The sequence below is a fragment of the Paramisgurnus dabryanus genome, chromosome 7 (assembly GCF_030506205.2).
Source record: "Paramisgurnus dabryanus chromosome 7, PD_genome_1.1, whole genome shotgun sequence".
Lineage (NCBI taxonomy): Eukaryota > Metazoa > Chordata > Actinopteri > Cypriniformes > Cobitidae > Paramisgurnus > Paramisgurnus dabryanus.
The window spans coordinates 27976499-27992994 of NC_133343.1; the positions used below are offsets into that span (position 1 = coordinate 27976499).

A 16496-nucleotide genomic window follows, 5' to 3' on the forward strand; every position below is an offset into this window, starting at 1 on the left:
AAGCTTTAAATACATTCTGAAGAAAATGTGTGGCTGGAAATGGAAATAGGAAATGACTGGATTGCCTCTGCTCTTCTCCTTCACTTCATACTAGGTTTACATCCAATCATTATCTCTTTATCTTTTTTGTTTGTCTGACTACATGGTGATTTCTTGTTTGGGTGTTTTGACATAAGCAAGTTTCATCACATTCACATGGTGGGGAAATAAAATGCTTCCCTAAAACGTTTTCATGCATATTTAAAAAAGTGATGTTTATGAAAATGAATTGCTTTATACACGTTAATACTATCTTCATATTCCAACAGTTTAGTTAAGCAAAATTAGTTAATGAAATTACATTATATTATTTACATATAATATTACATAAAATATTTAAATAATTTTAAACTGATTCCATAGTCAGCAAAAAGACACAAACATGCAAAATCACGAGGTAGTGATACGGTAAAATTTATATATATAATTTTCCTGTATTTCTTGAACTGCAAACAGGCGTAGTGAGGTGATAAACGGTTTGTTACTCAAAACATACAGAGCTGTCTATCTAGGCTGCATATTAATACGTCGCAGACGCGTGCTGCCCCAAAGTCATGCGTTGAAACAGACATTCATTTTTTGGGAATCATATGCCACCCTCGCGTAAATGCCCAACATGCCCCACGCAGATTTTTCTTCCAAGTGATGTTGTCTAGTTAGGAAGCTCACTAGATTTTAAGACACACCCGTCGACATAACGACAACATGACGTCCTATTCTTTTGACACGACGTCAATGAGTCTTCAGCATCTCATCAATCAACAAGCGATCTCTCATGTTACTGGTAAGATACATTGGAAATTTTAAACTGGCAGTATTTTAATCGATTTTACCGTGTTGAATAATGTGCCAGTTTTAATCTCATAATTTTTAACTACATAATTACGAAGTTTGTGTTAATAACTGGAAGTGGTGTGGTGGGGAGGAGTGACTAACTATAACGTTACACAAAACATCATGTTTTGTGAAACATCACATCATCTTTTCATTATGTTTTATATGTCCATATAATTTATTCTTATAAACTGTTTAATGGTATTTATTGGTCACCCTTCCTGTTAATTTCGTTTACTTAACTTCTTAGACAAGTGCGTTGATAAACTTCTTCGATCTTTTATTGATAAACCGTTATATATAAGACGTCAATATTTTAACGCAAACAACATATTAGATGAAATAAATATTTATTTTGTTATACCTTTTTCACATACCTAACTAATTTAGCTGCACAATACGTCACAGTTTACCAAACTTTTTACTTACTCTTCTAGAGAACTACATTGATAAGCATCTTTAGCTTGAACTTTGTTGAAAACTTCTGTATTTCATTACAAACAACATGTTAAGATACTATGTTACACACATTTCTTTTGTTATACATTTTTTTATGTTCTTCGTTTTTTTTCTACACTTTACACTTTATCTAGTACTTTACACAAGGAAATAATGTATACAAAATTATTGATTTATTTAAATTTGAGATGTATTTCCTTTCTGATGTTCCTCATACAGTACATCCTCTCGTTACTTTGAAACACTGAAAGGTGCAGTAAAAGGATCTCACTGTCTGTTTTGATCTCTAGATGTTTCCGTTGCTGGAAGAGTGTCAACCCACAGTTAAAAATGTGGCATTTCTCTGTGAAAAAATGTATTTTGTTGAGGGTTGAATCTCATGTCCAATTTGATGTTATCTTACACGAGAAAACCCAACTGGTGTTTTTTTGGCATTAGCTCAATTAAATTTTAATTTTTTCCTCTGAATTGATTTAATGCTTAGCGACATTTACAAAGAGGAAGAGTGAAACATTGTGGTTTTGTGTGACTGTCTGCCACTGTGGCCTCATTTTCAGATAGTTGCAGACGTTAGGCTTGTGAAGTCTGACTCATTGTTGAATGCTTGTTGTATGTTCTCACGAATGATAAGTTTACTGCTGTTTTATATTTATCTTCGGTGCTTTTTATTCATGTGACTGTCAGAAAGAGTGACGTGGTTTGTCAAACTTTTACAGAGAGATCACGTAAAATTTGGTTATTTTTAACCCGTCGTTCGGTCAAAAAGGGACAAACCTAGCCGTTGGGTTAAATAAACCAAGAATATGTTTATATTTGACCCAACAATTGGTTAAAACAACCCAGCATTACATTACAACATTACAACCCAACGGGCCCCTAAATAATAACCCAGTTAATTTAAGCACCGATACATTTCTAGTCTAGTTTACCACTTGTAAAATGAAGTTGGTTTATCAAAATAGATCGGTATATGTCAGTATTTCAAAGTAGATGTGAACGTATAGAGCCAGTTGTTATTGCAGAAATAAACCGTGACGATGTGATCAGGTGTTATTTCACTATAACAACCGGCTGCCTGTACATTACTCCGCTTTTATTACACGGCTGTTTACGTCATACGTAAGGTAAGGAACATTTTGAATTAGGAAAACCTGTTTACTTTCGGATTTAAGATAAGACAAGACATTCAAATGTCAGAAACACATTATTTGGTTAAATCATTTCATGTAAATATGTCATATATGTTAATACAATTTTATTTTTTGTGTAATATTAAACTGTACCTGTTAAAATGATTTGCAGCATCTGGGTTACCGTGTGTTATTAGTTTAAAGCGGTTGTTATTTGGGAATAACAAACCTGCAAATGTCACAACTGGCCAATCAGGATCAAGCATTCCAATGAGCCGTGCAATAAGTAAGGGATAATGTACACTCACCTAAAGGATTATTAGGAACACCTAGGGCTGGGCGGTATGACGGTATATTCCGTTACCGCGGAATAAAATGTCAGACGTAACAGATTTTTCTATTCCGTCTATTCCGCGGAATGCAAATAAGTGGGCGTGGCTAACTCTGCCCTTCACAGCATGTTAGACTGAGTGTGACGGAGAAACATGTAAAATAGTTCACTTATAATAAAAAGAAAAAGTTATTTGTGTAATTTTTATAATAAGTGCCAGTGAATCCACCGCGGGTCACGCAGCGAGACTCTTGTCTCTCTCTCGCGCGCTCTCTCTCCTCATGCAGCAGCCGGTCGGTCTCTCGCGTGCAGAGGTCTAGGCAAGCGCAAGGAGCTGCGACGATAGATTTTTGGTCATTCCGCCCACCCCTAGGAACACATGTTCAATTTCTCATTAATGCAATAGACCTTTCTCACAACTTCCGTATTTATGACCGGAACTACGCAATCGTCGCGGAAATCTACTTCCTCCGCAGTCAAGGCAATGTAAAAAGCCGTATCTGTTCCATCAATTCCCTGTTGATGGTGAAGGTATACAGAAGTGGATTCAGGCTATCCGGCGAGAATTATAATGTGTCGTTTTAGTTAACAGTTCAGTAACAGTTATACTCGCTCTCTACTTACCTAGAAATTTATGGACAAATTCTTCATGGAAAAAGTTTTCCTCTATTAGTCGTGTCACATCAGCAAATGTAATATTTGGCAAATCCGTTAAGGAAGTTTTGTAGACTCTTTGATCCATTTTAAACTTGCCCGGGTTTATGTTTTTCTAGTGTGTTAACGCTTGACAGGAACTCCGCTTACACGACGATTACGTATTTCCGGTTACTGTGAGAAAGGTCTATTATCTAATCCAGCAGTTCTCAAACTGGGGTGAGACGGTGCCAGGGGGGCCCCAGTTTTATGACATTTTAAAAAATACATTAATTTATCATAAATTTTGTGTAATTAAACAAAAAAAAACCTACTAACCAACATCACTACTTTGTATAATTTAATATGTTTTGTTTAATTAAAATGTTACATTTTAGAACTGTTTTTGTCATAAATTTTCTTTGGGGGGGCCGCGAAGGAATGCACCGTATACAAGAGGGGCCGCACTCAGAAAAAGTTTGAGAACCACTGATCTAATCAACCAATCCCATAGCAGTTGCTTCAGTGCATGTAGGGGTGTGGTCCTGGTCAAGACAATCTCCTAAACTCCAAACTGAATGTCAGAATGGGAAAGAAAGGTGATTTAAGCCATTTTAAGCGTTGCATGGTTGTTGGTGCCAGGTCTGAGTATTTCACAATCTGCTCAATTACTGGGATTTTCATGCACAACCATTTTTAGGGTTTACAAAGAATGGTGTGAAATAGGATAAACATCCAGTATGCGGCAGTCCTGTGGGCGAAAATGCCTTCTTGATGCTAGAGGTCAGAGGAGAATGGGCCGACTGATTCAAGCTGATAGAAGAGCAATTTTGACTGAAATAACCACTCGTTACAACCGAAGTATGCAGCAAAGCATTTGTGAAGCCACAACATGCACAACCTTGAGGCGGATGGGCAGAAGACCCCACCGGGTACCACTCATCTCCAATACAATTTGCACGAGCTCACCAAAATTGCACATTTGAAGACTGGAAAAATCTTGCCTGGTCTGAAGAGTCTCGATTTCTGTTAAGACATTCGGATGGTAGATGTTGTGATCGCAAAAATAAGCCCCGAAAGTGTGATCAGGATGTGATATTGTATCATACTGAATGGGCTTAATTCTCAATAACAATCTGCTGCCTGTACATTATCCCATAATGCACGGATAATACCTATAAGAGGCATTAGCGCCTTATGAAGTGTTTCAAAGTTGCGACACTGATGATGGGCTAAGCCCGAAACGTTTGTCTTGTGTTTGTCATGGCCTATTGGAATTATTCGGTACTTTAATACAGTTTTTGTACTTGATTCAGTCTCTGAGTGCAGTCTCTTTGCTACTATTATAATGTTTTATCTTGGAGTTACGCACCAGGCACACTATTTATATTGGACATTAAGCGCAGACGCCACTTTTCTCACGTGGATAATACCTGGAACATAATATTTACAATACACATCTGGCAATCATAATTTTTGATTTATTTAGTTTTGTACATTTAACTGTAAGTTTTGTTACCAAGCTGTCAATGAGGAAAAAGGACAAAAAGAACCGTCTACTTATTTATAAAATTTACCAACTTTTTTTCAGTGATTACAACATACGATTAGTCACTAGATATGACTTAGTCATGTCTCGCTAGTCGTGGCAACGTCAACACATGACCAAAACAGCAATAATTTTTTCTTTAAACTTCACGTTCTTCCTGATCCCATTTTTCAAACTTTAGTTAGTGTGTAATGTTGCGGTAAAAGCATTATTAATACTTGCAAAATGATAAAGCTCAAAGTTCACTGCCAGCAGTGCCAGGCGATATTTATTTTTTATACAGAAGTCAAAGCCTACAGCGAACGGCCGGTTTGAACTATGTTCTCCGTCATTTTTCTAATAAAACAAAAATTTTATTATTTTACAGGAGAATCAAGATCTGATGGACATAATAAAGCTTTAACTCTTTCTTTCTCTCTGCAGGTTATGAGGACTGTTGTGATAGTAACAATTCTCCTTCACTGTTTTGCACAGAGGTGTATACTAGGTAATACAACTAAACACTTGAATCACAGCCGTGCCTTTCAGCATAAACTAATTGTGTCATTTCCTTTAACATTTTGATTTTTGATGTTGGCTGTATCTATGCATGTAGGTCAGGAACCAACGTGTCAACCTCAGCCCTCATGTTCTGAATGCTTAAGCAGTCCTGGATGTGCGTGGTGCACACAGTTGGTGGGTCATGTCATGTAAATAAGGCAGAAAACAGACATTTTATTTGATCCAAGTTTATAGTTGTTTGAGGTTACGGTAATATTTAGGGTTATGGTTCACATTGTTGTATTATTCTTCATAAATGTTTCATGTAATACCCCATTTAATGATTGACAAATTATTTACAACTAACACTCATCAGTAACATGAGGTCAAACTCATGACCTTTGCTTTGCATTACTTTACCAATTGAGCTACAGAAACACCATAATACATAATAATAACATATTTGAATTCATTGTTATATTTACATAAAAATTGAATTTGCCAAATTTAACTCCCAAGGCTCAGTTCTGCCGTGATCTGCATACATTGCAGCTTTTTGATAAACTTACCAAATAGGGATGTTGAGAAACAAGGCATAAATTATAAATATCATACGACACAAGCCTTTAAGTTTGCACAGGCATTACTTTTTCGAGCACGTTTGCAGGCCCTTTTCCTGCTGTGGTACTAGTGGTTAACTTGTTTTACTATGCAAGCTATCTTGTTGCTTCTTTACCAATGCGTGTTCAGATGGAAGACTTTATATTTATATTTTCCTATTTATATTTTCCTATCATTATTGATTTTTAGTATAAGTAAGAAATGCAATAACAGATATGTATTTATTGACTTCCATTCATTTTTAGAATTAAAAAAATCTGCAGGGCTCCAGACTAACTTTTTTCACTAGGAGCACGGTGGCCCCCAACTGAAAATTTTAGGGACGCAACCAGAAAATTTAGGGGCACACACTGTAAATCAACATGCTAACCAAATATTCACATTTCTACTAATTTCCACTGTATTACTAATACATACTTTAATGATAGATGCAGAAATTACAATGTGCTGTTTTTAAATTCAGATTCAAAAAAAGGTCAAATTTACTGGTCGCACATGTGCGACTGGATGTAAAATTCAGTGGCACACTCTCAAATTTTGGTGGCAAAATGCGACCATTTGGTGGCAGTCTGGAGCCCTGATCTGTAATATTTCCAACGTATCCTTGATGAATATGTAATATAAATCTTCTGCCGCAGGACTTCTTGAAATCGGGCGAGGCTAATGAACGACGCTGCGATTCTCCTGACTCTCTGAAGACCAGGAATTGTCAAAATGTCATCAATCCCCAAGCTTCTATTCACGCTAAAAAGAACAGCAGCCTTAGCAATCACCCTGATAATGTGGTTCAACTCAAGCCTCAGAATGTCAACATTAAACTCCGAGTTGGTGAGTTTTGCTTGCACGTGCAAGTATCATATTATTAGCATGATGTGACATTCATGTAAGAAAACCTTTAAGCCATATGCATTGTATTATAAAGCATTTTATCCAAAGTCTAAAAAGATTCTAACCCAGCTATCATTAAACACATCCTGGCCCTTACAGCTGAGCTGAATAGCATTAATAGCTCAACATTTACTTAATATTGAGTATAATGAGAGTGAACTCCCTAAATCAGATTTTTTTGATGTGCAGGTGTCCCGGCTAATTTAAATATTGAGTTTCAAAGGGCTGAGGGTTATCCTATAGACCTGTACTACCTGATGGATCTGAGCTATTCAATGAAAGATGATCTGGCGCAAATTAAAACCTTGGGGCAGAAGATTCTCGGGAAGCTGAAGGAAATAACAGGCACTGTTCGGATCGGTAAGACTGCGATTTTTGGTATTGTGCATTTGCTACAAAGTGAGTCAACTTTATAAGCAGTAATTGTTTTAGTAAATACTTTGTACTGCTTTTGCGAGTGAAAATGAATTCTTACATTTTCAAAGAATTTGGGATTCTGTGCAAAAACCCTCACAACAAAGCCAGTTTATAGGTCTGGTTTTACAGTCTGATCTTTTGGAAATCTAATAAAACCTCTTTGCTCAAAACACCTCAAGCTGTGACAAGACACTTGCTTCACGAGACAAGACACGAGAGATTAGGTTCACGAGAACAAGACAAGATTTTTATACTTTTTAAGAAATCCTCAATGATCAAATATATGAATGGGAAACTAAAATCACATCATTTTGAAATGTTTTAACTAGTCTAGGATTGTCCCTAATAATATAGTATAATTTAGATGTTAAGTCAATGTAAAGACGCGATTAGGCATGAATGGCGCGGAACGGGCGTTTCCGAGCGAATTGAGCGTTGCCGCAGTTAAAAAATCTGAACTTCAGCGGATTTCCGCGCTGCGTTAACAAATCAGGACCTTGCTGTAGTAGTGACATGATTACAGGAAGCGAGCGGATTGGCGGAGACTCAGCGGAGTCGCAGAAGCCCCTCCCATGACGTGAATTTCCGCGTGAATTTCTCGAATGACTAGAATTTCGTGTACAAATGAAGCGAGTGAACTCAAATTTTCAAGCGTCCAACTATGCGCGAATAGCGCATTTTTGCCGCCTCTACCGCGGCTTGTGTAAACGCAACATAATTCTTGAGCAAGAACATGCAAATTTTGTAAAATCATTTAAACAAAATTCATTTAAACTTAGAGTGAGGGGGTAATCTGCTGAAACACTTCACATCTCACTGACAGTGGCGGCCGGTGACTTCTTTTTTCGAGGGCCCTCGATGCGAAGTTCATCACAACATGTATGTTACCAGTCATGTGTGTGGTTCGTTATTTCAAAATATGTGTTCGGCGCATTGAGTGAACCTGTGTGCATCATGTGTCTTGTCAAAATAAGTGCCTGCTGCACACGTTTCTAAAGGGTTTATGATAAAAGAGATGATCGTGTTTGCCAGATACTCGCATAATCTCATGTGTAATCAGAGTTTACTGTTAAAGGAACAGTGTGTAAGAAATTTATATCAATTAATCATAAAATGGCCCTGATATGTCACTAGACATTAAAAAATCATTTTCATTCCAAATACTTATATCACTGACAACAGTGGTCTGGCCAGGATATTGTCATTTAAAAAGTGGAGTTGCAGCCTTCAACTGATGTTTATGTTGTCATTTTGTGTATTGGCCACCAGCTGTGTGATTGCAGTACCAGTTTTAGCCACAAGTTTTGTGATTGCAATACCAGTTTTGGCCACAATCCTACATACTGTTCCTTTAAGGGAGTGTTTTGCGTGTTTTTTGTGAACGTGAGCGTCTCTATTATCATAAACAGTTTTGACGCATGTGCAACAGGCACTTATTTTGACAAGACACGTGATGCAGATGGTTCACATGACGACACAAACACATATTTTGAAAACACGAGCAACACACACGACACTCCGAACAGATATTTTGAATTTGCACCCCTCGGAAGAGCAGACACGAGCCGCCCCTGCTCACTGATCAACAGACAAATACAACACATATAAGAGTTTATATGAGTTCCCAAATAAACATTATTGGAAATGCAAAAAAGACCACATGCAATAAAGGCAGAATATATTGCATGCACTGTAAAAAAAATTGCCACAAATTTAACTTTATGCTGATATCACCTCCAAGAATAATCTCTTGACATTTTACGTAATGTCACAAGATCTCGTCACACCCCATCAGTCATCTTTCTATACGGCTAGTGGTTTACACTTAAAATTAGGATCGATATTAACTTAAAAAACATAAAAAAAATTAATATTAAATATTTTATCAAATTGCAATTTCCACTTCCTTACCCCTTTCCCTCTTTATCTCTCAGGGTTCGGCTCATTCGTCGATAAGGAGATGTTGCCGTATGTCAGTATGGTTAAATCAAAGCGTGCAAACCCCTGCCCAAATCGCATAGATACCTGCCAACCAGCTTTCAGTTTTCAAAATGTCCTGCCATTGACCAGCAATGACAAAGATTTTACAAAGGAGGTTAGCAAACAGAACATCTCTGGCAACCTGGACTCCCCTGAAGCGGGATTGGATGCTATAATGCAAGCTGCCGTATGTGAGGTAAGAATTATGTAAAGGGTATTTCCTGCCTCAGAATGAGGTGAAGGTGATGTTATACTGATGCACACATGCGTGTGTACTGTGCATCACCTCATGTCAGTCAAAATGACAGATAATGAACTAACCAACTTGTAACTTGCCAACAATTTGTCAATAATTTGCATTATTTGCGCTGTGTCTTATAATAATGACTAATATGTCTTATAAAATGCAGAGAAAAGCTCTTTCACATCCTCCATGCGTTTCACTCATTGAACTCCGCTTGATTCACTGAGCTCTGATTGATTCGCTTGGTGAATGAATGGTTTCAACCGTTCATTAAGACGAATCGTTTAAAAGAATCATTCATTTTTGATTTATGACTGGTCATGTTGAATGTGTGAATGGAATTGCGATGTTGAACAGCTTCATTGAGAAAACAATTTAAAGTGATTTACCATTACAACATGAAATCAAACTAATATAGCATCTAATATAACTCTTATTTGAAACTCCATCAATTGCAGTTCTTCTTGTAAAGTTTGGTCAGCGCCTCACTGTGCTGACCACAAATTCGTTCGACCACAGTGGCGTAAGGCCGCAACTGCACTTAAAAATGAAGGACAAACCGACGGCAAGGATTGTTCGTGTTTTCTCTATGCAGAAAATACCTGTTTGTAAAATAAGGCTTCATGGATGATGTCTCGGTGTTTGTTTTGTATGTTCCCGGTTCAAAAATGTAGTAATAACTCATCACAAAGTGGCTTTTCCTAATATTTTGTGTATTTCCCACCACAGGATAAGATCAAATGGGGGAATGTGACACGAATTCTGGTTTACACCTCTGACGATACTTTCCATATGGCAGGAGATGGACGGCTGGCTGGTGTGTTTCAACCCCATGACGGCAAATGTCACCTTAATGACAAAGGTTCCTATAATGGAAGATCTTATGTGAGTATGGCACATTTAATGATGAACATGTTTTAGTAATAATCAATAAAATGAAATCTTTAACTTTAGGGTATCACCTACAAATCTAGTACGTACAAAAATCAATATAGATGCATATCTTTGTTTTTTTATACTTTATTGCAGGATTACCCATCAGTAGGTCATCTGTCAAGAATTCTGCAGGATAACAATATTCAGCTGATATTTGCTGTAACTGAGGAAATCTATCCAGCATATAAGGTTAAAGCAAATACTACTACTACTAAAAATAATAATAGTAATAATAATATAACACTTTCTCTTTCGCACACAAACATTACAATTTTAGTTATTTATTTATTATTTTATTTTATTTTATTATAACATTTTTATAATATAGTATTCAGGGTTCCCATAGGTCCTTGAAATCCTTGAAAGTTTGTGAATCTGTGAAAAAAATTCAATGCCCTGGGAGGTTTTTGAAAATATACATACATAGATACAGGTCATTGAAAGAGCTTTCTGGAAAAGTTTTCTGGAAAAAAATCCATATTATTCCCTGTGTAGGATAGTATCCTAAAATTCTAGACTTTTTAAGCACACGTGCTAAACTGTTCGCTTTAAATGCTTATATATTTTCTGCATGCGAATGTTGATCCATACCAAAATGCTTTTTTGCATAGTTGTGTTTAACACATGAAAAGTCTCGGGTTGCGTTTGTAACTGTTGTTCCCTGAGAAGGGAACGAGACGCTGCGTCTCCCTTGCCATACTTCCTGCGTCCCTGTAACGTCGTCTTTGGCAATATTTCAGATAGCGATATACTTCCTGGCTCCCGCGTTACCCTATCTTTGTCATAAAGCCTCTCCATTGGTTGAATTTGATATACACATTCAGACGCACTAACCCCTGGAGGCGTCCCCAAAGTGTCACCGCAGTGATGCAGCGTGAGTTCTATCAAAAGGGAACTGTAACAATGTATCTTAAAAGGTAACACAATGTAATCTTGCTCTCACTTGAAATGTGTCCCCACATTTAGTCCTTGAATTTGAGGGTATTGGACCTGGAAAGTCCATGAAAGGTCCTTGAATTTGAAGTTAACTAAGGTATATTTGAAGTTAACTACGGTATATTGAACCCTGAGTATTCAATATATAGTATATCCTCTATAGGATCAGCTTTTTTCCCTACATAGGTTTTTCTCCTAGGAGGTTTCTTTTTTAACCCCTTGGGGGTCAGCTGACGTTAGATTAACTTACAGTACATTACGCTACACATACATTACATTATTACTCCGCTCACTAGTACGGTTTAATCTTAGCCGCTGTACTTTGCTACTTGGTTGTCCTATGATTTTTATGTTTTTATTCATGTAAAGCTACTTTGGAACAATGAAACAATTGTAAGAAGCGCTAACTAAATCAAATTGAATTGAATTTACAGGCATTGAGTGCATTGATTCCTCAGTCTGTGGTTGGTGTATTGAAGACTGACTCTAGTAACGTCGTTGATCTCATCTCTGAAGCTTACGGAGTAAGTATTGAACCCTTTAACCCTTTTCAAAGATTTGGGCTTCTGCACTAGCCTTACTTCCCAATTGACCTAATGATACAACAAGCAAGCGCTCATGAGAATAAGTCATCATGTGTCACGCAATTCTCTTTCTCACTTCTCCTTTAAACAATAGTGGTTATGTCATATCCTAATGAACTGAAACCATGTCTGTGTGCGGGACAGTGTGTGTTTATGTAAGATACTGATACCGGAATCAAGTACACTGAGACTGATATGCATCTTTGTTTGTCTGCAGTTACGACACAAAGTCATTTAACCCATTGTTGTAACTTTATAGACAATGCATCGTAAGTTATAGCTTAGTAGCTTTATTTTGTAAGTTGCTTTGGTATATAAAATTATTTACAGTAAAATACAGTTTGATCTGTTTTCTAAAATAAATGTTTTATATAACAAATTATGTTAAATTGATATATTTATGTGATGTTTTGCTTTACTAACTCTATGATCAAAATGAGACTTTTACAATGTTTTGGACCCCAGTGACCATATATGGCAATATTAGGGGGAAACAAATTCTTAAGAAAGTTTTATGACAGATGTTGATGTTTTTACTTCCTACAGTCACCCATATTTGTAAACTGATATATAAATATTGTATATATTAAAATGCCTGTTTTTATTAGAACTTGTCATCCACCCTGGTGTTGGAGGCAGAGGGAGCACCGAAAGAACTGGATGTGTCCTACAGGTCCATCTGTAACGGGAAACCGGCAGAGGGTGAATGGAAGGACAAAGGAGAATGTAAAGGCATCAGGCATGAGAAGGTGAGATCCACCATCAGTGGTGTCATCATCAGGACCATCAAAATTATCCATCTGCCTGCATGCTTAAATAAGGTTTTTGTGTGGTTTTCTACAGGTTTCATTTGTAGTACGTTTGAAAGTGTCAGAGTGCCTACCGGAGCCTCAGACGTTTCGGATCAAAATCCAAGGGATCGGTGAGGAGGTGAAGGTCACGGTGGATACGCAGTGTCAATGCAGCTGTGGTGAACCAGAGAAATCTTCTCAACACTGTAATGCTAACGGAACTCTCTCGTGTGGGGTGTGCAGGTAGAGCCCCCTAGTGGTTATAGCAGGGAACTACATTGACAGAATGTGCAGTATATTTGCTTTAATGTAAACAAAAATAACATTATTAAATACATATGCATAATAGCTTTTTATTATTTGTTTGTTAGCTGTGACAAAGGTTATTTGGGTCAACACTGCGAGTGTATGCAGAACAACAATATGGACTCCATCCAAAGCATGCTGACGTTGTGTCGCCAAGACAATAACTCGCTGGTATGCAGTGGACAAGGCAGCTGCGAGTGTGGCAAGTGTGTATGTCACGGGCGATACAGTGGGAAGTTTTGCCAATGTGATGATGGTAGTTGCGAACGCTATAACAGCATGATCTGCAACGGTAAGTCCAGTAAAGTAGCAGAACCATGTTTGTACACATAGTTTGTTGTGTTAATTTGGGATTGTAATACTTTTTGCATAGTGCTTTAGATTAATTGTATTTGGGTCAATGACGTGACGTTAATTATTTTGTGTCCGTATGGTTTAAATAAATGTAAAAGGGTTAAAATTTCAAAATACATTTGCAGATAACTTGCATACATTCTCTTTTTTGAGGATCAAGTCTAAAATTTCTGGTTTTATTTTATTTTGAAAGAATATTTGGGGGATAATTGCAAAAATGTCAATGTGGTGTAACCGGTCTGTGTCAATTGGTGTAACTAGTATTTCTTTAAATTAAAATATAAATATATTTATAAAAAAAAATGTTGAATAAAATAAAATCATCTAGTTTAGTGTCATTTTTTTTAACATAAATTTTTACATCATTTGTCAAAGATTATTTTGAAAACAGAGCTGTTTTTGGCATATGTCAGGACAAATATTACAAAAAACGCATTAAAATTTACATTTAGAAATAACTAATACAATTATATTTTTAAATTATTATTTTTTTATGATTACGCTTACATGCCATCAAGGTGAATAAAATATTTAATATTTCTCATTCTTTGGCGCAATTGGCGGTTACACCATTTGACATGTTCAGGTCCATTCAGTCTTAACTGTCTTAAAAATGGTGCAAATGTAGATTTTTATTGCATAAAATTAACATAAATACACTATGTGCATTGAAATAAACCTGATGCATGCTTTTTTTATTGAATTTCTCATCTTATCAAACCGTTTTTTGTCACTGACCCACTTCTCATTCGTAAGCCGTTGTGAATAAAACCGTCTACTAAATAAATAAAAATTATGTTTTTTTTTAGCGTTTATGAATGTTGAGTGTTTTCGCTTTAATGTTTCTGCTTTGTAACTGAATGTTTTTTATAGGAAAAGGAACATGTAACTGTGGCACGTGTATATGTCATGGAAACTACACCGGCTCTGCATGCAGTTGCCCTCCTAGCACAGAAAATTGTCAGTATAACAAGGGGCTATGCAGTGGCCAGGGAAAGTGCGTGTGCAACCAATGCCAATGTAACACAGGTTTCACGGGAAGTCATTGTTCTTCAATTTTGAACCATTGTGCACAATTTAAGTGAGTATAATAATTGTGATGGAGCATTTATGTGTTTGTATCTATATTTTAAACCCATTGCTATAAGGATCATAATCATCTACACACATAGTTAAAAAAGCTATCACGGGGGCATTACCCTTTCAAAAAGGATTTTTTTGTACCTATAGAGTGCTTGTTAGTACCTCAAAGGTGCATATTGGTACCAAATTTTTTACAGCTTTAGTTTCTTTATTTCTGACAGTGTACCAGCATTTTATATTTGTATTTGCCTGTTGCTATTTTAACCCATTTGTGTCTCATCGGTAGAGATTGTGTGGAATGTCACGTGGAAGGTGAGGGGGATTGTGCTAAGACCTGTTTGAATGGTGAAATAACTCGTCTTGATGGTGATCATGAGCTGGATTGCTTATATAAAGACACAATTTCCTACGATGTGGAACTCGGGCCCGAAGGCAAAATTCTTCTTAAATATGGAGACCTGCCCCGTATGTCCCCTCATTCATTTGAAATGTCCTTTAAAGCGCATTGTGTATATATTGTCTTTGCAGAATTAAAATGGGTTATCAATGTCACTTATATACGACAGAAACAACCCAAAACTAATTGAACTGTTAATGTTTTTTTTTTGTCTGTAGGTTCCATCGATAAGACCACATTAATAATCGGCATCTCTGTGTCGTTGATCATTATTATTGGCATTATAATAATCGTTATTTACCGTGGCCTGCTGGAGCTGTATGACATGAGAGAATATCAAAACTTCGTCAAAGCACAGAAACAGACTCAATGGAATGAGGTGACAAACAATTGCAGACACTCTCAATGGAGACATTTTACATTATTTAACGAAAATTATAATGTTCTGTTTCATTAATGTTTGCGTAATTTTATAACTTCTCACAAACTTATTATACTTAACTTGGGTAAGCAATGTGGAGCAGAGATTAACCTATGCATACAAAATTATCTTTAAGAGTATGAACTTGAGCTGTCAAACGATAATCACGATAAATCACATACAAAATAAAAGCTTGTGTTTGCATGACATATGTGTGTGTGTGTGTGTGTGTGTGTGTGTGTGTGTGCGTGTGTGTGTGTGTGTGTGTGTGTGTGTGTGTGTGTGTGTGTGTGTGTGCGTGCGTGCGTGCGTGTGTGTATTGCGTGCAATTATTATATATAAATACACAAACATTTATGTATATATAATTACACAAAGTACACACAAATATAAATTATGCAAACACAAACTTTTATTTTGTATGCGATTATTGTGATTAATCATTTGACAGCCCTACAGATTCAATTTAACAACCAGCTGTGTCTGTTCTCTCCAGGTCCAGAATCCCCTTTTCAAAGGTGCCACAACAACAGTGCTTAACCCTTTGCATACAGCAGACGAGTGAGATCAGGTCACACATGCAACATTATGAGAAAACTATTTAATTTAATGCAACAGAGGATCCATGGGAGTTATTTCCTCTTTTTTTTTTTTTTTTTTTTTGTATAGCTTTTATTGTATACTTGTGTCTAACACTGGACAAACTGAATATAAACAAATTAAATGTATTTTCTAAATGACAAAAAGCCAAACAAGGTGAACATGACTTTTAAAATATTATAATATATTTTATATTTATAATATGCATGCTGAAGTTAAAATAACAATTATGGTGGAGACGCTGTATAAAAATTAATTGCTTAATGTTATTTTTGTATTTTTCTGGGTATGGACAAAAATAAATTTGGGAAACAAATTGTGTTGTCTTTCATCTTTAGGTCATGTCATTTTACTTTAAATAGAAAATAAAAGAACCTGTTCTTTATATTTACAAAGTATTAACTGTTTAACTACATATTTATTATCACCTAAAAAGTAAAAGAAACGCTCAGTCGTTAAATTACTACAATACCCATAATCCAT

General features: G+C 36.3%; 1 protein-coding gene across 1 annotated transcript; it reads left to right on the forward strand.

Moving 5' to 3' along the window:
- The first annotated feature begins 113 nt into the window (after nt 1-113).
- itgb7 (integrin, beta 7) lies at nt 114-16323 on the forward strand. Its single transcript, XM_065272633.2, has 16 exons — nt 114-823; nt 5399-5462; nt 5571-5650; nt 6715-6904; nt 7154-7324; nt 9316-9557; nt 10335-10490; nt 10635-10730; nt 11912-12001; nt 12670-12810; nt 12905-13095; nt 13224-13450; nt 14386-14593; nt 14882-15060; nt 15211-15371; nt 15910-16323. The coding sequence occupies exons 1-16, from the start codon at nt 815-817 to the stop codon at nt 15976-15978; spliced, it is 2274 nt and encodes a 757-aa protein (XP_065128705.1). The 5' UTR covers nt 114-814; the 3' UTR covers nt 15979-16323.
- Nucleotides 16324-16496: the final 173 nt, after the last annotated feature.